Here is a 26,303-nt window from a genome sequence, read left to right as displayed (position 1 = left end):
AAATGTCCATTAACCCTCCATCTTCTATCACTTATGCGAGGAATCAACTTACGGAGTGCTTAGTTAACATTTTTATTAAAAGGCTTCAGGCTGCTCCATTTAGCTCTTTTTTTCTTAAATAAACCTCATAGAAAATGTTAGGGGTTCGAACGTCTTGAATTAGCTGGAGCTGCAAAGAAACTGGGAACTCTGGGCGTGCTCTCAGTCGTGAGATTGAGCTCTGTCGCGACAGCAGAGGCAGGTCAGATGAAGGCCCCGTGCTACAGCGTGCTTTGATCATCGTTTTGACAAGCGCTGCCGCCCTTTAATTATTTATAATCACCCTCGGGCAACGCGTTGTTAAACATGCTGGAATAAATTTTATAAAATTAATAGGGTCTAAGTACCAGAAAGACTTGAGCGCTGAAAGCATTCCCCCTTCACATCTTTGCTGAGAAAGGAGGAAAGGGCAATACTTTCAGTTTGCTCTGTGTGTGCGTGTGAATTATTGGATTACCCGATTAACAAAGAGAGACTTAATGACGTTCTAATCTTCTTGCGTTATTGTTCTTCTGCTCCGACACTGTGGCGCTACTTTGGCCTTGATTACAAAGCACGTAATGAAAAGCCCCCAGATGTGATCAAATCCCAATAACAGGCTTGGGGAGGAATCGGCTGATCAAGCAGCTCCTCTGTTCCAACAAAGGGAAAGAAGCAGTAAATTGCTTTTCGAGCCCCTTGGTTATGACAGAAAAACAAAAACAAAGCCCAATTTGACATAACTAGAAAATAAACAATGAGGAAAAAGTGGCAGCCCATAATTAGCGCTCAGTCTCGGGAGAGCCATGCGCAGATTCATCCCTCCTGCTTCCCAGGCTGTGCGAGCCGTTGGCAGAGGATCACCCCTTCCTCATTTCAGGACATGGAGATGCACCAGACTGTTTTGCCACTGAGAAGCTGCTGGGAGTAAAATTTGAGCTTCATGAAAATAAACAGATTTTGCTGTGGTCCAACTGACGGGTCCAATACAGACAGGTGTTAAAAGATGGGCAAAATAAATTAAATGTCATGATCAGAAACTTATCCCTTGGTCGGATCTTAGTAGATGCAATCCTTGTAGATGTCTATATAAATTATAAAAAAAAAATAAATTTATTCAACTTTGCAGTGATTATGGAGAGCGCGTTGCTTCGACATTGTGTTTCAGCGAGGAATAGCCATGTAGATGCATTCTCTAACCACTTTGTCCAAATGGCGTCTAATTGATAGGGCTTTTAGTGGGTCCAATTAAACAGTGCTTTGGGATCGTACTTCCATTTGTGTAAAAATGATTTTATTCTAAGTTGAAGGCATGAGGTTTCTAAAGCCACATCAGCACGGTGTCGGCTCCTGTCCCTGGGGGCAGCTTTGTCCGTGGTGGCTTTGGGACGGAGACAACAGGGATGTTGGGGTCCGTTGAGCAGAATTCTCACAAGAAGATGTTCCTAATCTCTCCCTGCCTTGCCCTGCCAGTCCCAGGCTCTCTAAATCCTCTCGGAAGCCTCAGGGAATGCCCAACATTTCCCATTAGTGATGTCCGTGGACCGAAGTGGGCAAATGCATCTTTTCCTGCAATTTGGAGTTCTGGGGATTCTTTGTCTCCAACAAATCTCTCGGTTCCTTCCCCAAAATGCACACACGGCAGCTTGCCAGCGCTCTCCTGGTGCACTGCAAAAATACCGAGGAGGGGGAAAAAACATCCCTAAATTAGGTTGTATGAAGCAGCCGTAATTCATCCTGTTGGGCTAATACGCTGTGTTTAAATAGGAAAGGAGACCGGCTAATAGGCAGTGCTGGGAAGATTAGGAATAAACAACATCAGCTTTTTTCATTAGGAATAAATAGCATCAGTTCTTTATGCATGCAGCTCGCCCTGCGTTCTTTCGTAAGATGCCGAAAAGGGAGTTTGCGGGAGCTCTGCCGGTTCCCTTCCCCTGCCGAAGGCGCAACCCCATCTCCCAGGGGAGGCTCCGAGCTGCCGCAAGCCTCTGTGCCAGATGGCAGCTCCCTCCGTGTCAGCCGAAGGCGAGAAAACGCTCCCGACCGGCCTTGAAAACCCAGTGTGTGGAGCAAGGAGGGTGGCAGGGCATCGCTCCTGCCCGCCCAGGTGCCCGTCCCGAGCAGCCGGTGTCCTCCGAGCCGCACCTCGACTTGCTCAGCTCGGGGCACGTGGTGGCCCTGGCTCCTCCATGTCCCGCTCCGGTGTTGGTGGGAGTTTTGGCTGTGTTGGTTCAGTTTTAGGGCTGTCGGACCGAGGGCTGTGCGGTGATCTCTCTCCTCCCTGCAGATTACTCTCACCACCATCGGCTACGGGGACAAGTACCCGCAGACCTGGAACGGGCGGCTGCTGGCGGCGACGTTCACGCTCATCGGCGTCTCCTTCTTCGCCCTTCCTGCCGTAAGCACCTCGCTGGGGAGAGTGGGGCTGAGCTCGGCTGCGCGTTGTCCCCAGCCCCAGGAGCTGGTGGCAACGTAACAGCGGCGTGATGCACCCAGAGACCTCCCGACCGCGGCTGCTCCGTGGCTTTTGAGTCAAAAAAAAACGGGAGAAGAGGGGAAAACCTGTCTGAATATCCACAGCTTGGGCACCGTGTGTATGAGTGAACGGGATGGAAACTCTAGATTTGGCTCTGCAGAAATATTTATTGAAGTGAAACCATTTTTTTTCCTGCCAAGGGCTGTTCCTAGGGGCGATTACGCCATTTCAGCAAATTACCCCCAACCCTTTCGCAGCAAATTTCAGCGTCTTGCATGGATCTGATTTTCCCCCGCGGGGATAATTTGCTGAATGCCAGCACGGTGTGGTTGTGTTGTATTTTATCAGCCAGCTGGAGGTAGTTTGGTAAAAGCAGCAATTCCCGTGAGCGCCAGCAGAGTCTGCAGCCCCTTCAGGGGGAGCTTCTGCCAGCGCTGCCTCGGATGGAGGCTTCTCCTTCTTCCCCCCGTGCGTTCCAAGCGAAAAATGACCCAGAATAAACCTTTGGAGGGAAAGTTCGCTGCAACTTTTTAGTGGAAACGTGGCTAACACCCTGCTAACTGCAGGTTTTCGTTCTCTTGCCCAGGGCATCTTGGGTTCGGGGTTTGCTCTGAAGGTTCAAGAGCAGCATCGACAAAAGCACTTTGAGAAGAGGCGAAACCCAGCAGCAGGCCTGATTCAGGTGAGGAGCGCATCCGAGGAGCCCTGGGGGGTTGTCACCCCAGTTTGGGGAGGCTTAATTATTTTTTTTTTTTTTTTAGAAATAGAGGAGGAGACGGTTAGGTGAAAAACGGGGCTGTGTGTGTGAGGTGTGAGACAGCAGCTGGTGACTGGTCTTGTCTGGGAATAAATGCCAGGAAATCAGCCATGGGAAAATAGCGTATGTTGTAGGCAATCCGGGGGAGAAAAGGAACAAAATCCAGCCCAGCGCAGCAAGACAAATGCATTAGGACAGTCTGTTTTCACCAAATTTTTTTTTTTTTCCCCTCCCCAAAGAGATTATTTATACTGATATAAAGTTACCATTGGGAGCATTTTCTTCACGATAACAGATGTCTGCGCAGAAGGCTGGCCTTGGTGATTTGAAATTAGAGTCATTTGACATTCCCCTGCTCCTCTCTCTCCAAATTTTTTTAACTCCCTGACGTGCGACAACACCCATTTGATCCCTGACCTCACCCTGGCAGCGAACGCCTGGGACCCACAGCACTTTTACCCGGGCTCACATTGTCCGGAGTATCGTGGTACCGCCCCGAATTTGTCATGTCTCAAATCAAGGAAAAGGCAGAATGTCAGAACCGTCCCACAGAAAACAGAGGGAGGACTCGGTGTTGGCTGAGGTTTATAAAACCCAGGGTAGTGCTGGGCACACCTGGGGCCACCATCCCACCGTGTCTCCTCCGCAGGCGGCTTGGAGATTTTATGCCACCAACCTGTCCCGGACGGACCTGCACTCCACCTGGCAGTACTACGAACGCACCGTCACCGTCCCCATGTACAGGTACCTCCTCCTCCACCTCCCTCTTCCACCGCCTTCCTCATGGTGCCACCGTCTCCATATTTATTTTTGTTATCTGGTTATATTGTTTCGTTTCTTTATTTTTTTTAAGTTGAAAAAGTTGATTTGAAGGCCTCTTAAAGGCTGGTATACGCTTTTTCTTTTGGAGTTTTTTTGCTTTGGTTTTTTTTTGGTTTTGTTTTTTTTTTTGGTGTATTTCTTTTTGACTTGATTTTAATTTCCCTGTTGTGTGTTTTTTTTTTTTCTTCTTTTTGTGTCTGTGTGTGTACGTGCTCTTCTTTTCACCTTTATTTCTCCACGTCCGCTGGTAGTTGCGTTGTGTTGTGACAGTTGCCGTGCCCAGGGGTGAAGACCTCCCTCCCGAGCTGCTCTGGATCGTAGGTAAATGCCCCCCTCCTTGTGCCCTTGCCCGGGCTCTCCTCACCGCTCCAGCTGGTCTCTAATGGTCCTTCTGCCTTTCAGCAAACTTCTCTCCCTCCCTCGCCTGGCCCAGCTCTCTCCCCAGGTGCATTTGCCCTGGCTCCTCCTTTCCTTTCCTTTTTTTTCTGTTGTTCTGTAAGAGGAGGGAAACCAAATCGGGATTCAGTGAGCGTTTTCCCATTTCTTGGATTTCATTTATCCATCACGATCTGTTGACATGAGTAGGGAAGGGACGGCGGAGCCGTGACGGATGATGCTGATAAAGCACCGCTGTCTTTTAGCAGTGTCCATCTGTCTTGCTTTGAGGAGAGGTAACTCGTCATCGTACCCAGGCAGCTCTTTCAGCTGAAACAACACAGGTTATAGCAGGGCTGTGGGAATTCACAGCCTCTTGGGATTTGGAGCTTCATGGAGATGGGGACAGAGTCCTGCGCTGTGCCTCCGGGACGTGGGGAAGCACTGCATCCCCCATGCCGCTCTTGGGGTTGGTGGCATCGAGGAGGAGGAGGCTTCCCCAGCACCTAAAATGCAAAAGATTGCTTTTCATTTTCCACTGCACTGCATCCCGGGCAGGGCTGTTGCATCCCTTTCTCGCGTGTTTTTAGGGGCTACCCAGATCTCTTTGGGTTTGTGCAGGAGTCGGGTGTGTTGGTTAGATGTTCCCGTAGCTTCGCGGGGTTTTCTTGGCTGTGCTGGGGCTCGCTGTGCTCCATCTCCCTGCTCCCACGCAGGGCTGCGCTCCAGCACCGGGTCGTGCCACTGCAGGTGTGAATCCCTTTGTGTTTTGCCACGAAAAGTGGTGCCTTTTAGCCCTTGGCCAGGCAATCTGGATGTATTTCCTAGGGTAAGCATTACCCTGTATTTGAAGCGCAGCAGCCAGCCTCTTAAACCATCTTAAAAACCTGTTGGAAGTCACGTTGTCGTGGTCAGTAAGTTTTCATTGGATTTGTTCCCGGTGTGTGTCTGATCGATTATTTCCCCTCCCCCAGAGATTTATGAACCGACTTCACGATTTTGCTTAAAAAAAAAAAACCCCAAACCAACAACCCAACAAAACAGACCAAACCTGTTTTCCAATAGCATTAAACCCACCCCCTCTCCCAGTACTTGACCTTCTCGCCGCGCGTTGGCGGCGCTGGCTGAGATCAGCTACTGGGGAGGGTGAGGACCGGAGCCTGGGCCAAAGTCCGCTGCAAAACGCAGAAAGCCAGGGGCCGGTTTCAGTGGACTTGGTCAGGTTTTACTGCCATTCGAAAGACTGAACTTACCACGCGGCCAGACGTACAGCGACACCCTCTTGCACGAGGGCGTGCTGGGGTAATTACTTGCTGCTTAATCCAGGAAACCTGTATTTCCCATGGAGCCAAGACACGCACGAAAACTAAACTAAAGAGCTCCAGAACAGGCTAAATAAAAACTTTTGGGGTGGTGAAAGAGCAAAAAAAATGTAGTTTGGTGAAGCGCCCGGCTGTCTTGAATAAAAAGCTGGGATAAAGTTGTAGCAGTTTTGCTGGCTGATGCCGCGGGTGCTGCTGCTCCCTGGGCTTCCCTGGGCACAGGTTTCTGCTCTCCCAGCTTCACCCTTAAATCCCAACTCCTGTCTGTGCGCAGGCGAAGCGAAGATCACCTGGGAGGGTGAGGTGTGGGCGCACCGATGGATTCAGCCGTTAGTCGAATTGGATTTTATTTTTTTTATTTTTTTAACCGAGAAAGCAGCGAACCTCTTTCGAATATATTTTGGATGCAGGCAGATAAATTAATCAGAGGGAAAAAAAAAAAAAAAAACAACTAGAAAAAAAAAAAACAACCCAACTATAAAAAAAGAGGGGGTAACTGTATGTTCTGGCTGCAGCTTCCATCACTCACACTGTCCATCTGTCCTCGTCTACCCACTTCTCTAAGCCGGCTGGCGGATGCTGGCGGATGCGCTGGTGCAGCCTCAGCGGCACGTGGAGCCCAGCGCCGCAGAAAGGCGATGGCCGCTGCCCTGCCGCTGCGATGCACAGCGGCGTTAGGGAGTGGGTTGGAGGAACACAATATCCCCGTCTCCCTCCCGGATGCCTGGGACCCTTTCTGCTCAACACCGGGCTGCTTATTCCTCTTAGTGGGAGCCCTGTGACTTGAGCGTTCCTATCTGCCCAAGGCATCTCCAAAAAGACTGATATGCTTGATAAGAGAAAATTGTTCCACATGCCTTGGAGGAGCTGACGTGTCTCCAGAACATCACTCAAATCACTGCAGTAGAGCTGGTCTCACTCGTTTGGGGGAAAATATGGTGGCCTCTGAGAGTTATTTCAGATTTCATCTTTAAATTGAAAACGTGGGTAGAACCAAATCTGAAATTTGCATGAGGCTCCTGCGCGTGCAGGTAGGGTTTGGGCTTGTCATGCATGCATAGCTTGGTGCGCCCAGACCTCGTAACCTGTTGTGCATCAGCCACTGGATTTGCTGGAAAAAAAAAACAACCAAACCTGCTCTTTATTGTCACTCGTGAGAACAAGACCTTGGTCTCGCCGATGTCCATGTATTGGTCTTTAACAAAAGCCACCAGCACATCGTGCCCGAGTCAGCAGCGCAGCCCGAGGAGTCGCTGGCTGCTGGGACCGAGGGCTGTGCATGTCTCATGAGCGGTCTCTCGGAGGCCCCCGTATTTTCCCTGCTCTCTGGTGCCCGTTTGCTTTCGGAGCAAGGTGCCAGCTGCCTGTCCCTGAGGGTGACACGGGCACGCGGTGGTTTCTGACCCCGCTGCCTGGTCACAGCGCATCTGCTCCCGGGGATACACTTCGTTCATATGCTAATTTTCTTTATTCTGTTTCTTTTCCCCTTTCCTCCACCCTGTCTTTCCCCCTTATTTTTTTTCTTTCTCTTATCCCTTTGGTTTTCTTTGGTGAAAACACTTGAAAAGCACGCAAACGCAAACGTACGGTGCCTCCAGGTATGAAGTGCATGTGACTCTGAAACTGTGTGTCATGTCACTCCTTGTTCTTCGTTTGGGACTGTAACGTGCAAAGCCTTTAATTAAAAAAAAAAAAAAAAAAAAAAGAAAGCTCTGAAGATCAGTTTTTTCAAAGGAATGAGTGAAAGCCCAAACAGACGCCCCATCCTGCTGCCTACAGACTAACTCCATGCACCTCCACGTACATCTTAGCTATTGGTACACACAAGTGTTGGGAAACTGTCTGCCAAAAGGACAATTTAAGGAAGGAGACTGGGAGAGCGCTTGATAAGCTTGCTTTTTTAAGGATGATTTCTTGATGGTCTTACCAACCTCCTCCAATTCGTACAACGCTTAGCAAGAAAACTTCCCCGTTCACGCTTCCATTTTCCCTCTGCCATCGCTCCTGCGTGTTCCCCTTCCTCCGTCCCTCTTTTCCCACCCTTCATTGTGTCATCTACCTCACTTCGTGCTGTAGGAGCTGTGCCCACCAAGTAACGCTGCGTTTGCTGAGTGTGCTGGTGTGGTGGCACCGTGGGACGCATCAGTGGTAGCACAGGGTCAAATCCCAGCAGCAGCCGTGCCTGCTTTTGAGGACAACATCTGGAGGAGAGAGAGATCTGGAATGCTAAACTGAAATGGTCATTCATTTCTTCTAGTAATCCGGCCTGAATTTTGGGAAAGGGATGCCCCATCTCAGCAGGACTTTTCCATTTCAGTGTTTTCTTCCAAGACTGACCTAAAGCCAAGCAGTTCTTAGCCCCAGTTCTTCACTCTGAGGCTTAGCCTTTTGGGATGAATCCAAACGAAAAGACCTGTGTGTGGCTGGGTAAGATTTATTATAAGTAATATTATCTCAGGTTCTGCAGAAAAGAGTAGATTTTCAAGTCGCAGGTGTGTTTTATGTGAGGCGGGTATCTGAAGGGGTAAAGTCAATATTTTAAGATGGGGAATAAATGGCTTGCATTTCAAGACTGTGAGCCAAGCTCTGTTCTTAGAGCGGTTTAAATCCTCACTAGATGCATTAATGCCGTTCGAGCTGATGTGATTTAGTGCCTGATTTCCAAACCTGGTTCCAGTTTTCGCAGATGCAAATTTTACGGCCTTAGTAAATCACACTTACCACTTTGTGTGGCTAATTTGCAGCAAATGGCATCAATGAATTGCAAGCATAATATTATGAATGTATTTTCCTGTTGTCCTAATCAACAGCCTGTTGTGAGAACCAGACACTTTTCTACTGCTGGGCGTGAAATAAGGATGTGTCACTTCCATCCCATTTCTTACAGTAAAATATTTTATAAGTTTCATAAATGTTCTCAGTTATGAAAAATAGCTTAGGTTGGGGACGTAAAGTCATGGTTACACAATAATTGGCTCATTATAGGAACTCCAACACAGCATGGAAACTCATTTAAGTCCCCATCCCATTCCGGCATCCATCTCCTTGTCACCCTTTTCCTAATTGTTCACATTGGGGCTGTTCAACAAAATCATCGTGGTCTCTGCGTGCGTGTCGCGGTGCGTGCGCGGTTCTGTGTGTGCTCCCACCCACTGTTGTGTGCTGCTGCCCTCCTCGTGTTGTGGGGTTTTGATGGTGTCCTGGCCAGAGGCATGATATCCCTGCCGTCCCCAGATGCTTGAACGTTATCTGTGCTTCCAGGAATAGAAATTTTCCCTCCCCTTTGGACGGGGTGAGCCGGCACCTGGAGTTAGTGTGGCGTTTCTCTGTGCTGTGCTGGGAGGGATGGTGGGATGCAGCTCTAGGTACCGCTGGGTCCTCTTCCGAGTTCCCGAAAACTCAGAAGCGTTGCTGTGGTGGGTGGCATGAGCTGTGTGTGTTCCCGTGGCGTGCAGATCTTCTCACCTCGCTCCCTTTTAACCCAAACGTCCTTCCCTTGCTAACAAGTGACATACGGACCAGGAGGAGAGAGAGAAAATGTGAGATGCCCCAGCCGGAGGTCTTTTCTCCCCGTCTCTGGAGGACACGGTGGCACCGGTGGCACCTGTCCCCCGGGCGCGCACACACCAGTGCAGGGTGCCCTCCATCCAGCATTTCCTAGCAAAGCTCAGTTAAAGCGTTGTGCTGAGCCCTGCCTTTTCTTTGAGGTTCTGGTGAAATAGTGCAATGCAGTAGCTGTTCCCCAAGCCAAGACGGGTTATGCTGAGCTTTCAACGCAGATTAAATTTCAGGTCAAGCACATGGGTGAGTTTACACCCATTTTTAATAATTATTGTTTCGGTAAAACACTGGTGGTTTTTTCCACCACACGTGTACCCGGCCCATCACCCAACCACAGAAACGGTAAATTTCTGTGCTTGCTTTTGTGTCTTCACCTGTGGTGGCCCAGGAGATTGCCACCTTCAGCACGCTGTAGGCTTTGTGTTATGGGCTAATGCAAAGGCAGGAGCTCCTTCTGGGATCTGGAATCCTTCAATCCAGCGAGGTAATGAGCTCTTCAGCTCTGAGACTTGCATCGCCGGGAGCACTGGATTTGTGATCTCAGCTGGAAAAAGCGGGGCTGTTGTCCTATGTTCTGCTGAATATGGACCTCCCTGAAAAACTAACTCACCGAAGAAGAAAAGTTGTGCACCCTTCATTAACTGCTGGGTACACTTTGTGCTTGATTTTATGCACCACCATCTCCTATCTTGGAAGGAATCTGCAAACCCTCTGGTGGGTTTGAAGGGAGGTGACAGCCCAGCGCTCGCGCGCTGCTCCGCTGCACCAAGGTCAGCTTCTTCCTGACGTCTTGAGTGAAGAGGATCATTAATTCGTCAGATCAAGATGTGCTCTTCTCTGGATGGAAGCGAACAGGGCTGGACTGGGGAGCCGAGCCAAAATTTTCAGGCCTATTTTTATTCTTTCCTCCATACTTAGGATTGGAAAATTTTCTGATTGCCTCAATCTTGGGAACAGCAAATCTGCTGTGCTGAGCAACTGCGGGTTGGAGGATGAGTTTTGTGCATGCAGAGGAGAGGCTTTTCCAGGTGGTTTTCTGGTTTTTTTTTTTTTTTTTTTTCCAGTTAGAGGAAAAATGTGAAACTATTGGTCTCGTAATGGCTGAAAAAAGTGTGGACATGAATATGTCTGCTTTTATTTTACAGTACGAAACAGCCCCGTTTCTTACAGCACCTCAGCCGAGACTGGTCTGTTAGTCTGCAACCACTTACACCCCTTTCCGTCCAGTCCTAAGCCGCAGGTTTGGGACAGTTTGAGTAGGTCCTTCTTGCTTTCATTAAAACATTTGTGGCTCGTTTTCCATCAAAGCCATAAGTATACGCTGCCTTGGGGTTGTGGCTCTTTGGGCTGTGGCCCCAATCACCCAGATATGGGCAACTGGAGGCAGCCCGTTCCCAGCCCGCCAGCAACCCCTCATCCTCCCCTTCATCCCTCCCTGGTGCATCCTCCCCCTCGCTTGTCACAAGCGCGACCGGAGGCGACTGCTCTGCTGACTTTGCACCCTCTGGGCACAGCGATGGCGTGTGGCACGTCGACGCTTTGACAAGGGCACCGCTGGTGGCCCAGAAAGGAGTTTGCAGCAAGCCACGGGATGAGCCCCGTTGGCCTTGACCTCGACTGCAGGGTCCCCAAGCGCGCTCTGAAGTAGATGCGGCTCTTCCCAACCGCGTGCAGCGTTCTCCGTCCTTCCCCCGACACCTCACGTCTCTCTCGCTTGAAAACTTGACTGTGAATGTCAGCGTTAAATATTTACAGAGCAAGCCCCGGTCTGCCCGGGGCTGAGGGAAGAAAGCAAAAGTGGATGCGGGAGCTAATTCAGCATCTTTTAGCACGACAGCAGGATAGGCAACAGGGTGTTTGTGCATTGGGTGTTTTTTTATCATTATTAGCCAGGATTCCCATTGTCAGGTTCTTTTTCTTCCTGAAAAAGATTCCTTCCTGATCCAGAAGGCAACGATACATGATTTTGCCTCATTTTGGGGTAAAACCTAACACAAACAGTAGGGAATTGGCTAAACTTGACCCCAGAGCATCCTGGGATGCTACCGACCCCAGGTCCCTGTTTTCTCTGCCCTATAAGCTGCTCCCTGCCATTCCTCCCCGCATTCCCAAGAGCACCAGGGTTGAGTTTTCCCGTTTACCTCCGAAACTGGAGCTTCTCTCCACTTAACGCACAACCAAAGCTCCAAACAAAGCAACGGCAACCTCTAGACTTACAGGTGGTGACAGAGCTCTCCTGCCAAAACACCGCCGTGCTGCTCAGAAACCCTGGCAGCCGCTTGTTTTTTTGGGAGGTTTGAAATCCGGTGGTGCAGACAAGTTTCTCTCTCTCTCTTGCTGTCGCTCTCTCTCTCTTCCCCCACCGCTCTGCCGTAGGACACTGTTGGAAGTAGCAGCCAAACCCTTCTCCATCCTTCCCGAGCTGTCCCCTGGTTGCAGTTGGTGGCACAAAGCTGGTTCTAGTTGAAAGGATGGGGCAGCGGGGGAAGGTTCCAAGACAGGAGGCTCTGAAATCAGTTCTGCCGGAATATTAACGGTCTTTATTTTCTCCCTCTAGACTCATCCCTCCTCTGAACCAGCTGGAGCTCCTGAGGAACCTGAAGAGCAAATCGGGACTGACATTCAGGTTAGCAGCAGAGTTAAGAGAGCTTGGAAAGCACACACTTTGCAACCTTTTTCTTTTGGTTTTGTTTTTTTTTTTTCTTTTTTTTTCCTTTTGTTTTTTTTTTTTTTCCTTCCTGCCTTTTTGCATATGGACAGCCTTGAAGATGTGAGAGGTTTTGGCAGCAGGTCCCCCCTGGGTTGTTCAGCGACCTCCTCCCCATCCCTCTCCCATGCTGTACCTGAATTTCTTCAGCCTAGCTTGGCTCTGGAGTGATGTTACAGTGCTTGACTGAAAATGCAAAGTCGTATTTTCAGAGGTTCTCAGCTAGGCAGTGTTCACAGTTTTCGTCTGACCTTTCTCCCTCCTCACCACCCTCAGAGGAGACTCAGGCCCACGATGTGTTAGTTCATTCTCCGTTCCCTCCAGCCTTCCCTCGCCGCCCCCGAGAGCAGGCAAGGTTGGAGCGGTGAGAAATTTTTGCTAAATTTGCTGTGGCAAGGTGTACAGGATTGGCCCAGAAGGCCAGGAACCCTGCAGCTTAAAACTACGCTCAGGAGGGGTAATTCTCCTGGGTTTTTTTGAAGCAGGTGAGGTTGCCCCAGTTGAATGGGGAGTGTGCAGACCCTGGGAGGGATGGAGAGATGCTGGCCGTGCCGGTGGGCATCGGGGCCACCTGGGGAGGTGTGGGACGGGGCCTGTCCTGGGCTGTGCGTCTCAGCAGAGGGTAGAGATCTGTAGACCCGTGGGTCAGACTTCTAACTTTAAAACGTGAGTATTTGAGCTAATGACTGAGGCTGGGCTTCCAAGCTTGTCTGAGCAAGGAGCAGAGGGTGGAGGGGTATTTTTTTTCAGCCTCTTCAGGCTCCCGCCTTCAGCCTAAGGGAGAGGGGTCGGGGTCTGCGCAGATCCCAGCAGTCGCTGCGGGGTGGAGGCAGGGCCAGGGCTGGTACAGCATCCTGCTCGGAGGGACCGAGCTCCTCCTGCCCAGGTCTTCTCACAGTCAGATTTGTCCCTTAGACTGCCCGGTGACAGGGCAGGCAGACCCTTATCCGCTGAGGAACGCAGTCTGCTCCCTCTCTTGTGGGGCTGCAGGGGCAAGGCTGCTTCGAGCCCCCAGATTGAATGCAGTTTCCCAGTGTGAAGAACCCATGAATCAGAGTAGTTGAAGGCAGAGGAGGTTTCCCTCACTGGTGGAGGGAAATGCCACCAAGATGCCTTGTCAGTGAAGGTGAGATTATTTTTTTCTGCTTAGCTTGGCTTGCAGTGTTACGCCCACCCTTTTGCAGGTGTTTGGCTCACTTTGTCCTCAATGTCAATGGTTTTTCAGGGCAATCAAGCGGTTTGGGTTCTCAGGACAAAACCGCATACAAAAATTGTGGTGTCCCACTCCCTCCGCCTAGCCTTTGCCAGCTCCTTTGGTAAAGTAGCCGCCAAGGGCTTTGGAGGCAGCAGCCCCACCTGGGGTGTCAGGGGGTCAGGGCAGGGGTCCGTGCTCCTTCCCGCCAGTGTCCCCCCAGCACCACGCGTTATCATGGCAGCATGAAGCCATGCATCAAGAGATCTGTCATTAGCTCAGTCCCAATGGCCAGGAAAGAAAAGCACCAGGGGCACGGGAGCCGTGCGGGTCCTTCCCTGTGTGCAGAAACAAGACAGGGAGGTGCATTTCCGAAGGAGAGGGGGCCGCTCTCTGAGCCCACAGAAGTCCTCCTGTGCTCACACAAATCACACGACCGTCAGGTGTCCCAGTCATGCCTAGGCACAAGGATGGGTTGGGATAAACTCTTCAACCCTGTGCGTTGTATGTGTCTTCTCTGAGGTTGTGTGAGTCTCCAGTGATCTTCTGTCCGGGCCAGAAACTCCGGGAATTAAGTGCTCCTTTCCCTCTCTTCTGTCCACAACTTCCACTTAGTTGTATTGTTTGGTATTGTCCTTTCGTTATGTTTTAACAGTGAAGCAGCAACATCTTTTGCCACCTGACACCATGCTAATGTACTATTGCTTCTGTTTAAAGGAAAGAGCAGCAGCCCGAACCATCGCCAAGGTCTGTATCACTGCCAACACGCCATTCCCATGCATTCCCTGTAGATTTCTATGTACGTGTGTGCGTGTGTGTACCATGTCGTGGCGCCATCGAGGGAAGCATTCTAGGTATTAACGTGCTTTTTCTGTGCTGTGGCAGTCCAACGTATCTACGTGTATGCTGGACCTTAAATCCTGTCTTCCTTCCAGTCTGCCTCGGGCTGTAGCTGCGAGGATAGCCAGGCTGCGGGGGCTAGAGAGAGCAGTGGGCAGCACGGGCAGAGCCGGCGGACACTCCTCCGGGTGATGGCAGGGCTTTGGTTTATGCTGCTTTTTTATTTACTTTTGTTGCTGGAGTCGTAGCTGAAGGAGTATAACGCAGGCTCAGTGAGTGCCGATGGGTAGGTGGTGCTTTGCCGATGTCTCCATCACCCAACGCCACACCAGGCGGAGGTGACATGGGAACACGAAGCCGTCACCATGTCACCGAGTTAGCGACTTCTCCTGAGCTCCTCTCGCTGCAGGGCGCTGCACGGGGCTGCGTGGGACCTGCTGCGCCGTGGGACGCAGGAGGGTTCTCTGGCCCGGCACGATGTTGCATGGCAGGGACACCCTGTCTCCACCCCATTCCCTTTGGCCTCACAACCTCTGGATGAAGCACGGTCCCCGCTCCGTCCTCCCTCCACGCCTCCAGTCCACCACGCAGAGCGCGCTCAGCCGGGCGCCCTCTGAGACGTGGCGAGCACCTTCCAAGGGCAGCCATAAATCTCACCGAGGGGAGAGCTTTTCTCTATTCACATGTCCCAGGGAAAGCAACAGGGCTGGTATTTGGGATACTTTTCGGATGCTTTTCATCACCTTAGAAGTATTTAATTCTGGGATTTTTTGTCCGATATTTTCCCTTTTTTTTTTTTTTTTAAGAAGTAGTTCTGGGGCTGAATCTCATTTTTTTTTCTTGGGAGGCAAGACGCAGAACCGATGATCTGTGGAGATCATCTGCTTGGCTTTCGGATCTTCCATCTCATATCTCAAAACACAGCTTACAGCCTAAATATTGTAAAGACTGAGTATGTTTTCCAGAAGTATAACTGGAGCCTGGCATTTTGCAGATGTAATTTTCTGCTGTGCCTTTTAGCTTATAAGAGGCCAGAAACTAATTTTTCCCTGGCATTAAATCCAACGAAAGATATCTGGGTAGATACGGTGCTGAGTAAAGGGAGGAAAATTTCATCCTTCCTTCCTTTTTGCCCCTTCCCTCCCTCTTTTTTCTGTCTTTAATTTGAGCTTTTCTTTGCAAGCAGAACCTCCGCGGCGCTCCATCCACTTTTCCTACCAAATAATCCAAATCGCCAAGATCATGTTTCAACTATCCAGAATTACTATTTTTTATTTTTTTTTTCCTACGTGGGGTCTCAGCCTGTGTGGCGAGAGCGAAGGCAGCCTCCATCCAGCCGTATTAAAGCAGGGGGAGCATTTCATGGGAAGCGTTCCCTGGGAGCAGAGCGGGACTGAAATCCTGGCCACCCGCCCATGCCATCAGGAGGGTCGGCGTTCCGTCCCAGGGGCCTGGCTGCTCCACTGCCCTGTCTCAGCAGTGACACACGTTGGATGCATCCAAGGGTAGATCCACATTTCTCACAGGCGTATGACTGTGCGATGAGACGAAATCTCTTTCCAACCCCCTCGGCTCCGTAGCCGAGGAAATCTTAGGACGGGCGGTCCCTCGTAGGGTCACACCAGCCATCATCCCTGCAATCGCAGGCCCTAGTCTTATTTCTGAGGCAGTAGTCTTATTTCTTATTTTTAAATTTCAGTCCCGTCTTCCAGGGTTCATTTTCACCAGTTAAAACTCCAGGTTGGATGTGTTTCTTTGTAAAGGTTGCAGATTTTTCCCTTTCTACATCCATTCTCTACATTGCTTTCTTAATCTCGTGTCACAGAAGGAAGTAAATATAGCCTTTCACTGCCCTTTTTCAGAGTTTTTTTTTTTTTACTATATATATAGCTCCTTCGTCGGGGTCGTTTCCAAATGCTGCTTTCCTGCTCCTGTAGCGCGTCTGTCTCTTGTGGCACTGAGGGTTTTGTTGCCCTCTGTTGTAAGATGCTAAACCAGACCCTGAAGCTGAGGGTCTGCAGCTGCCGTGGACATGGCATTAGAGTCCTTGCCGTATTGTTCAGCTCAGCTGCCACAGCAAAGCTCTTCCCTTCTGTGTTTTGTTTTTCTACCTGCTCCCGCTGCCCTTTTCCATCTGATAATGTCTCAGACCTCCGGAAGAAATTTCGCACAATGGTCCCTACATTCAGGGGGCCCCAGATCAGGTATTTTCACAAATAAAAGTTTCTGGATCTTTTAGATTCACATCCCAAATCTCCCACCCGCTTTGATTTCCAGCAGGCTGTCAATGATGCTCGATGTGTCATCCTGCCCTTAGAACAGAAAGCTTGTCCTGTTTCTCAGCCCACCCACCGGTTAATCATCCCGCCGTGGTCTGTCGCTGATGACTGTTTCTCTTAGGAAACTCCTCGGCATGAATCTTCTCTCGTAGGCGACCCCAGCACCACATTTTTATTGCTTCAGCTGGCAAAGGATTTTCCACTTCCCATCGATGTAAGGAGACACAGTCTCTCATCTGGAGATAGCTGGATCTTCCTCCCGTTGTAGTTATGTGTAGAGAGTGGCTGATTTCCTATATCCCTCTTTCCGTAACTGATACACCGCAAAGTCCTTACAGCAAACAGAACAGGAACGTTTTTTCCGCTATTTTGCATCTTAATGCATTTTAAGTCAGAGAAGGGATGCTGGCACGGCTCGCGGGCACGTGCTGTGCCAGACCAGCATTGCCTTGCAAGGTCAGGAGCATCTCAGGCGCCCCAGCACGCGGGGTCTTGCCCTCTGGCTCCGGTGCCGCTGTGGCCGTGCTGATTTCTGCCCAGGCAGCGCTTGCGGAGCTGCTGCCTGGGACGGGAGGACACGGGGAGACGATGGGGTTAGCGTGGCGGAGGCTCAGGGTCACCTGGAATTACTCGGGTGGCTTTTGATTTGGAGTTGGTGTAACATGGGACAGCCGATCTGAGAGACAGGTTACGTCCTTTCTCTGTCATTTCTGTTTTGTTTTCCACCACGAGCTTGTCTGCATCCATCTATGCCCGAGTGCCGGGAAGCTGGGAGCTGACCTGCTCGGGGCAGGGGGGCCGGAGCTCACCTCCCCGTGACGTGGAGCTGCGATGAGCGGAAAAGATGCTGGCCATTTTCTACATGCTACCTACCTCTTCCCCCTTTTTCCTTTACTTTCCTCCCTTTTTAAAAAAACTGCTTACGGCGCCTCCTCTGTTGCCCGTCGCTTCGGGTGCCGTGTCCGCCCTACCATCTGCCTTGGCCAGGAGAAGCGGCTCCTGCCCTTCCCCGGCCCAGCTGCTGCTGCAGGAGCAGGTAGTGCCCATCCGAGCCCAGGCTGCTCTCGTGCAGGGTCCATCGATGAGTCCTCTCTGCCTCCTAACCCCAGGGAAGGAGGGCTGCTCTCTGACGGGGCTTGTCTCACCCCTGCTGCTGCAGAAAGCCAGCAAACCAGAGTGGTAACGGGGTTCGATTGCTCCCATGTGAATCAGGCTGGAAATTCGCTGTGGCATCTCGTCTCTGTTTATTTTGTCTTCTGATTGTAATGTCAAAAAGACGAAGGTACGGTTAGCCAGGACTACGGAGGCTTCTATGCGAAATGTGAGCTGCAGATGCTCTTTAACAGATGGTTTGATCAACATCTGAAGGCATCCGTGACCACATTTTTTCCTCTTGTATTTTCCAAAGTGCGATTGGGTGAAAAGCTAAAAATCAATGACCCAAATGATCGTGATAATGCATTAATATCAGAGAAAAAGAAACAGAAGGATTCCAGGGAACTGGGAAGCTAAAAATCAGATTACTTTGTCCAGCATGAGTTCAGTCCTGTAGGTGATGAGAGGAACCTCATTGGAAGGTTGTCCACAGCTGTGGCTCGTTCTCGACCCTAATGAACCCAGCAAGACCTTGGCCGTTAACATTGAGTGAATGCTGGGCTGGGCCGCCTTGTAATGTGTGTGTATATCTGTGCGTATACCTATCTATATATCAGTGTATGTATATGTCTGTCTGAGATACACACTACATTAATATCTCCGTTCAGGGGTGTGATTAAGGCTTTTGTAGGCACTGGAGGATGCCTTTGGGTGACTCAGTGGGCCCCTGCTCATCCAGCCTAGGGTGTCCGAGGTGTCACTAAGCCCATGGAAACCGGTGTCAATCACAGGAGCCCGATGGGCCGTGTTAGTCTGGGTTGGCGTTTGACCTTCTAACCACCTCAGCTGGTGTCAGAGACTCATGCTGGGACTGACAGTAATCTGGAAATAATCGGTTGCCTTTAGGGGAGCGGATTATTTGCGCAGAAGGGACTGCATCTTTCCATGGGGACCACAGAGGAGACTAAGAGGAGAGTAACCCACCTGTCTCCCTGAGGCTCTGCATGCTGAATATCCCACTCCCCCGCCGCGATGCTCAGACCCCGGCTCCAGAACAGCCCCCGTAGCACCACCGGTCCCCGGGGATGCGGGGTCCCATTGTGGGTACCTGAGGAGTCCCCAGGATGGAGAGGGGGGTGTCGGCTGAGCTTGCACGGGGCGCTGCGAAGCAGAAAGAATTCCTGCAAATTCCTTCTGTGTGTGCCCACGAGCTCCTCCGATTGCTGAGTTCAAGTGTAAAACGAGGTTGGGTTTTTATGCCCTTCAGCCTTTTCGGTCTGTCCATGAGCTCAGCAAGTGACGCCCGCTGGGGGCCAGGTGGGGTGACGGGGGCCACGTCATTACCCTTCCGCAGGTAGAGGGCTGCTCCATGGCGTGGAGGACCCTGGTCGTGGTGGCGATCTCCTGGCAGGGCAGTGCCTGAGCAGCGATTTGGGATGGGCGCTCACAGGAGCTGTGGTGGTGCCTCAGCCGAGCCAGCGACTCCCCAGAAGTGGTAGGGCCCGTCTAAAAAGCATTAACGAGAACCAGATGCGTGAACGCAGATTTTTCAAATCCTTTCCTATAAAAGACCGCACCACACTCCGTTTCTATCTCTTTATTTTTTTTTTAATGCCAGGCTTAATATAATGCCATTTCCTCTATGAGAAGTGCAAATAATTTGCAGATAAACTTGATCTTTTTGTGATTTTTTTTTTCTTTTGAAAAAAAAAAAAAGAAATTTGAAACTTTTGGATGTCGTTGACCAAAATAAGTTAAAGTTTTGGCTCTCCATGGCTTAGACAATTGAAAAAAAAGTCTTTTTTATCTATTTAGAGGAAGAGGAGACTACTTTTTGTTTCCAAGGCGGATGAAAAAAAGTCTTCCTGCAGGACTCAGTCAATTGTAGATGAGCTGACGCCACCCATTCAATGCAGAGTGCATCATTTCTAACTTACTGACCACAGTGAGACAAATTTCGGAACCCCCCTTGATTTTTATATTTTATTTTTTTTTCCCATTTAACGCTCAAACAGAAAAATCCTGTCATGAACCCGGCCCTCAAAACACCTGTCTTTTAAACCTAGAGTCAGTAATCAAAAGTTTCCTGTCTGGCATTTGCTTCCAGGTCTAATTTTTACTCTCCCCTCATTTCCAGTAAAAGCAAACCGTGCAGAGAGTCACTATGCGGATGCTGCTCAGGAAACTCTAGGTACCACGGGAAATGCGTCGCACGGAACTAATCAAAAGCTGCACGGCTCATTCTCCCTCTACCCTGCTACCACCCGTTCTGATCACTTCTCTGCTTAATAGAGGTACTAGATGAGTGGAAAAAAAAAAAAAAAAAAAAAAAAAAAAGGTGAAAGAGCCTCCCCATTGCCCGCTCAGAAATTAGAGGCTTCCTTGTCTGCTAATCGTGCAGAACATGTGAATCAAAGAGACGAGGATGGGGAATTTGGTCTGGGCTAGCAAGCAGTGTCTGCTCAGCAAGGAAGGAGGCCAGGAACTGAAGATTAACAAACGATGGAAAAAAAATTAAAAATTAAAAAAATTCATTTTTTTTTTTTTTAAAAAGACCCCTTCCTCCCTATCACTCCATCCCTCCTCAAGGTGCAGGGAATCCTTGCAAATTGAATTGCACTGGACGGCAATATCGAGTTAGTAGCAATAGAAATACCAGCTTCCTACCTCTGCTCAATCACCGTTCCTTTGGCTCTCTGAACACTACAAATTGACTTTTCCTGGTCTTGTGGCCTTTGGAAGCCATGGCTTGCCTATCTAGCACCTCTACTACGCAGCTAGAGAAGGACTAATCTCAGCCTGTCCCACCAGGCGTAGGGGATACGGGTTCCCCGTAGCGTTGACATTGGCATTGTGAATGGTTCTGTTTCTAGATCCCGTGGGGAACAGCTAGCTAGAGCAGGGGGTTTAGTTCGGGCAGAGTTTTCATCTTTTTCATCAAGCTGACAATTGTTAGGCGGCTTCAGAGAATTCCCAGTGAGCATCCCTTAGCGCACCCATCTGATGGCCGTAAGGGTACACAGATTTTACTTCCGCACAAATACGGCGTCTACTTCCGCGCCTGCGCTGGAAGAGCCTCTTCCCCCGCCCCAGACACTGCTTCTCAGCAGCAAACGTGCACCTTCTTGAATTAGCAACGCCCAGAGTTTGCATGCGGTGAATGCTGGCAGGTGAACCCCATCAGCTCTTCCCCCCGCAGCCAGGCAGGTGGAAGCCCAGGAGTGGCAGGGCACTGAGCGATGCCGCATGTTTGTGAAATCGGATTTTTGCATGCTCTTTTTTGGAGTCCGTTTTAATTCTCAAAATCACCAGTCTCTGTCTCCCTCAGAAAGCCAACAAACTGCAGTTTCAAAAAGTATATGTATCTCTGATTTTCTCCATTAATTGTTCCAACTTGTATCTTTTCTTTTCTTGCTATTTTTTTCCCTGCTGGCTATTTTTATTATCTGTCAGTCTGGAGGCTAAGACTCACGCCTGAGACTTGAGTGTACCAGAACTCAGGAGTAGTGTGGTAAATCCCATCTCTGAATGGGTAACAAAGAGGACGGGGGCATCATCGAGGTTTCATAATAAGCAGTTCTCCATGGTAGAAAATCCCTTGTCCCTGGATAAATAGCCTGAATCTTTGAGTTAGCCTCCTGCTACGTGTTTTGACGGTACTGTGGCCTTCCTTGAAGCTTATCCATGAAAGGTCTGGTTTAAATATTGGGTGATCATCAGTTGCACAGGCAGCATTTCAATACGTTCCCAAGTGGCAAAGATTTGGTCAATAGTCTAGCTGAAAAAAAATAAAGTTATCATGACTTGTGTGGTGTTGCCGCTTGCCAGGTGAGGCTGTTTCATCCTTGGAGGCAGAGGCGTAGTGCAAGTAGGGACTGCTCCCCAGAGAAAGGCTCCTTTTAATGGCTTAACGTTGGGGTTGGTTTTGGCAGAGATTAAAGCAAGCAGTGATATTCGTAATGCTGTCCTCTCACCTGTCCGCGTCCAGTTCTGTTTTCTGGAAAATCAGCCACTCTGATCGTAATGTCTTCCTTGCATGTCTTCCTAGGCATGAACTGTTAATTGGTAACGCCAGTATAATTGTTTTCTATTTCCTACTGAATTCCTTCCCACTGTGGTCCTCATTTCATCTCCCCCATCTTGAGTTCTGCAAGGGAGAGGGAGGATGAAACAAATTATTGTCTCGAGTTCATCTTAATCCATTGGAGACCCTGAGACGGAGGGTTACAGACTGTGGTTCTTCCACTGAAAGAGAAGTCTTGAACTTCAGGTTAGCTACAAGAGCGTCTTTGATACCTGCATCCATCCTGAGTGTAGTGTTTTATACACTGTGCTTTAGGAAAACTATAGGTTAACCTTGAAGGGACGTAAGGATAATTCAAATCTCCTGTTTTCCTGGACCCTTGGGCTACCTGCCTGCAATCCCCCACTGCACAAACTCTTAGGGGCAGATGCCAGCCCTTTGATGCATCTAAGGCTGAGTGCTAAAAGCCTTCATCTAGGATGCATATAACAAAATAACAGTAAACGATGAGGCAATCATGGAAAACTCAATGTAGGTAAATTAATAGAAAACTGCTTAGAAGCTGTGGTTTCTTAATGTACTAAACCAATGATCTCTAGTCAATAAATGCAATAAAGCCTGCATTTTCAGACAGTAATGTAACTATACCAAGCCAGATTATCAGGCCTATCGTATTCTGCTTTGTTAGAGACTTTCCTGGCATCTACTCGGAGAGATGAAGGCACCACGGAGACCTGACAGTGGGAAGAAATGGCACGCAGGCCGGGGAAAGAAAGGTGTTTTGCAGAGCCCTTGGCTGGCCTGCGGGTCTGGCTGTGGCGTGTTTCTTAAAGTCTTGTTTAGGAATAATCAGCCAGCTCAAAGATGCAATCTAGCTGGTTTTGCCCTGCTCCTGAAATGCAGAAGAGCTGAGCTGGCAAACAGCAAAAGGTTGCGAGAAGCTGCAGGGTATGTGTGATGTGGTGTTTGAGAGCGCTCAACGTCAGTTTGGGGAAGAAAGGCTGTGAGTTAGGAAGAGAGGGGTGATCGTAACAGCAGTGCTGCAAAATACCAAAGGCCGAGGTTAAGGACGTGTCTGGCTCCAGTGTCCCTTTGCTCACCCGAGGCCCCATGCTCGGCCAGCCTTAAGTGGTGGCTGTGGGGATGGCGCAGCTCTGGTCTGTCTCGTTATGACTCCCTTCAACCCACGTCTAACACCGTGGCTGTCGACGAGGAAGAGAAGAGGGATTACTCACCATGGCATTGATCATTGGCTGACCTTTTGTTTTCCTTATGCCCAGGTTCCTCTCCTCCTAGAAACTCCATTCTCTGGGCTGAATTCACCTTTGCAGTGGCTTTTCTGAAATCACTGGAGGCAAACCAGGCTTGAGCCTGGTCCTCTCTTGATTTCTGCTCTAGTCGTGGCAAGTTTTGCACACACAAATGTATTTTCCCTTCCTCCATGTCTCCAGTAATTGGTTTCTGCCTCTTATTCACACCTGTGACCAGACTGGAGCCCAGCCATAGCCACAAAGGCTGTCATTCATTCCCAGCGCTCCCGCCTGGTTTGAACAAGCTGTTCTCATACGCCACGAGCTCAGCACAAACTCTGGATTAAAAACCAGACTCATTTCCCAACAGGAGAGAACCTCTTTCTCCTGGCCGTGGCTTCTCAGAAGAATGAACGCTGTTCCTGCTTGAGTTCGTATGCAGAGACGGATCTGAGTCCACCCTAGTCCAACTCGGTTTGGCTAACATTTGCTGCCTACAAAACGAAAGGAGAAAGTGAAATAATTGCTCAGGAGTAGTTTAGAATCAATGACGAGACATTACAGGTGATACTTTTTATTGACCCAAAATTACGGCTCACGTAATGAGTCCACATTCTTTAAAAGTGCTGGTTTGACACTGTAGAGGACTGTGGAATGAGCCCCAGACCAGAGGGTTTCAAACAGGAGCTGAAGTCCCCAGCATCCTAAGGAGGCTGATGGCAGCTTATTTGAAGGTTAGTTAATATTCATATTTGAAGGTTAGTTCATATCACTCATATTTGGCTGCTGAGTGCTGGGCTCTTGGACCTAAATGAACCTAAATGCACAGCCCACTAATGCAACGAGCATCTTTCCATCAGCGGTGGGACCACGGGTTGGTCCTTAGCGTGGTTGGCCAGCGTGGGCTCTCGTGTTCCAACTGGCAGCAGAGAAAAGGTCAACTCAGTTTCTGTCCTTTGCTGTATTCAAGTGAAAAGCTGAAAGTTTTGTAAACCTTTCCCAGAGTCAGCCCGGAAACATAATTGTTTTGTTGTTGAATATGTTTTTAATAGATGCCAACTGAAATTGGTTCTGAAGACCCAGGAACTAAAGCCCCCGCCCCATTACGCTGTTACGGCTTCCCATAATCTTTGTCTGTGGTTGCAAAGCCACAGTTTTCTTTCCCCTGGAACGAGCAGGGCGCCTGCCCCGTGCTCACCCCCCTCTTAGCTATCACAGTTCCAAGCTTCAGTTCATGTTGTCGTGTGTGGCTGGATTTACTGCGCTCCTCACGCTCATGTCACCGACACGGGCACTTCCCACCCAACTGAGGCTCATTTTCCATCCGCTCGAGCGCCATCCAAAGACCCCTCCTCCCAGACACTCTGCGTCACTCTGCATGACGTTCTGGTTGAATGAGAACATGATCTTGGATTAGCTGACAACATATATCTCTATATATGTCTGTATTTCTTTTGGACTCTTTCCTACCAGCTCCTGCAGACCCCAACAGCATCCTCCTCTGCAGGGGTTGTACTTGCATGTGATTCCAGGTGTCATTTCCAATGAGAGAATTGCATGGCAGAAGGAAAAATTCTATTAATTGTCCGTGTTGTCTCATGTCGTCTATGTTAAAACAAAGAAGCGTCGGGTTTTTTTCTGAGTAGTGAGTACTCAGGAGCAAAACCCACCCAGATCTTAATTGTTCATCAGATTTCTAAGCGATTTTTTCATGTGTAGAAGCGTTGCACCTCATGCTAGCAGGCTTGAAACTCCTTGCTCATATTCCTCGCCGAGTTCAACGCGTTCTTTCTTGCCTTTTGTGATTCTCGCAAACGTTTGCAGCACATTTATGGTGGGAGTGGAAAAGGGGCCCAAAGAAAAGGCCCTGCTTTACTCAGGGACAGGCAACTGGTTTCACGCTGAGGTCGGTGATGGGAGCAACTCAGCAGAGGACAAGGCATAAAGAGATCGCTTTGAATTCTGGATATTGGTGTGTTGCCGATTTGTTTTTATAAAACTTGCTTTTAAAAAAGACCAGGTAGTTCAAACTATTAGTACTACTGGAATGCAGTAGAATCCAGGAATATTCTTCTGTAAAATCAACTAAAATAAAGGGAAAAAAAAAAATTCCAATTGGCCTATTTAGGCTTAAACGACAAAAAAATTTTCAATCTGGTTTCTAATCCAGGAAACACAGAATGAGAATTGCTTTTAACCGTTTGGCTCATTGTGTGCGAGGATTTTGGTAGCATTAGCGACTAAGGCTTACATCCAGAAAGGTATTTAGGCACGTGCTTGTTCCTAGATTCCTGTGTGGATTTGTACCTCTGATCTGATTTTCAGCTACGCTCAACATCTGTTGGCCCCGTGGCTTTCAGACAGACCCTGCAGGTGGGCAGCACGCTGGGCATGACCTCTCCAATACTTCCCTGAATTTTAAAAATGCGTCATTAATTGGAAGAATTCCGCCTTTTCTGACTTGGTCATGAACAAATTGTATTTTCTCTCAAACCAATCTTTCGATGTGAAATCGTTGCCCGGCCGGTGGCCACGGATAGCCCTGCCTGGCAGCCCGTTCCCTGGGGGTCGTTCATCGGGACAGCGGTGACCCCCCCGGGATCGCGCTGCGCCACTCCCGAAAATGCTGCCTAAGCACCTTTCTCTCCCTGTAAATGTTCGGCGTCTCGCAATGTGAAGTGACTTTGTAAAAATAGCACCTTCTTACTCAACAAATCTGCTCCCTGTGTGTCTTCGAGTCACGTCTTCTTCCTTTACTGGCAAAAACAAGCGTCTGTTCCCGTCAGCACGGTGCAGCCGACACGGCTGGGGAAAAGGGAGCTGGGTTTTGCTTTGCTTCAAATATCAGCACTTAAGTTCTGGTTGAAGAACCTTGTGCCAGTTTGGAAGGCAAAGGAGGACTGTTTGGCTCTGAGTTTTGAGGTGGCGATGCTGGGAGACAGAAAAAAAAACCACCCAGGTCTTTGGTTGGTGACCTGGAAATCTGGTGTGGAAACCAGAATTCCTGCAATGTTCTTCCCGCAAATTGAGTCAGAGCATTGGCGGCAAAGCGATAAGTGGCTACTGCGATGGCGCAGAGTATCGGGAATTAAATCTGCGTTTTTACTCAGCTTTGACTCACCTATATAAAAAATATTGTCTGTACGTGCAAGTGCCTTGCACTGGTTGTCTAACCTCTGTTAGTGTATTTTAATATTCAATTGCTATTCAGAAAATACCAAATTATCCAAAACTAATTGCAGTTTGGTTTCCCCAGCGCTGTCTCTATAAAGTTTGCCCTTTCATAAAGAGTCACAAAATCTTTTTTTTTTTTTTTTGTTTTGCAATTTTCACGTGAAAATTCATCATCTTCATTTGGGTGAAAGTTTTTTAAGTACAAATTTCAGAATTTGGAAAATAATTCCAGCTGGGTGGTCCGCGGACTATTTCCCAGTGAGATCATCTCTGTTTCTGGAGAGATTTTCTTTTCAAACCATAATTGCAAGGTTTTAAAGAAGTGGGATTCTAATAGAAAAACAGCAATAAAACGCCATATTCCGAAGTTGTAAAATTTTGCTTTGCGTGTTCATGACACCGGTAGCAGAG

General features: G+C 49.2%; 1 protein-coding gene across 9 annotated transcripts in view; it reads left to right on the top strand.

Moving 5' to 3' along the window:
- Positions 1-26,303, top strand: part of KCNQ2 (potassium voltage-gated channel subfamily Q member 2) — a 78,038-nt gene that overhangs the window by 28,902 nt on the left and 22,833 nt on the right. For 3 of the 9 annotated variants that reach the window (XM_063349641.1, XM_063349648.1, XM_063349646.1), the window contains exons 6-11: positions 2,306-2,416; positions 3,081-3,176; positions 3,901-3,995; positions 7,339-7,368; positions 11,889-11,957; positions 13,948-13,977. In XM_063349641.1, the coding sequence (XP_063205711.1) occupies positions 2,306-2,416; positions 3,081-3,176; positions 3,901-3,995; positions 7,339-7,368; positions 11,889-11,957; positions 13,948-13,977 (431 nt within the window). Of the gene's footprint in view, positions 1-2,305; positions 2,417-3,080; positions 3,177-3,900; positions 3,996-7,338; positions 7,369-11,888; positions 11,958-13,947; positions 13,978-19,581; positions 19,636-26,303 lie in introns of all 9 variants that reach the window. The other 6 variants (XM_063349649.1, XM_063349647.1, XM_063349642.1 and 3 more) reach the window with 4 other exon arrangements.

The sequence above is a fragment of the Chroicocephalus ridibundus genome, chromosome 12 (genome assembly GCF_963924245.1).
Source record: "Chroicocephalus ridibundus chromosome 12, bChrRid1.1, whole genome shotgun sequence".
Taxonomy (NCBI): Eukaryota; Metazoa; Chordata; class Aves; order Charadriiformes; family Laridae; genus Chroicocephalus; species Chroicocephalus ridibundus.
Note: the sequence above shows the minus strand (reverse complement) of the source record. Positions and strands in the feature narration are given on the sequence as shown.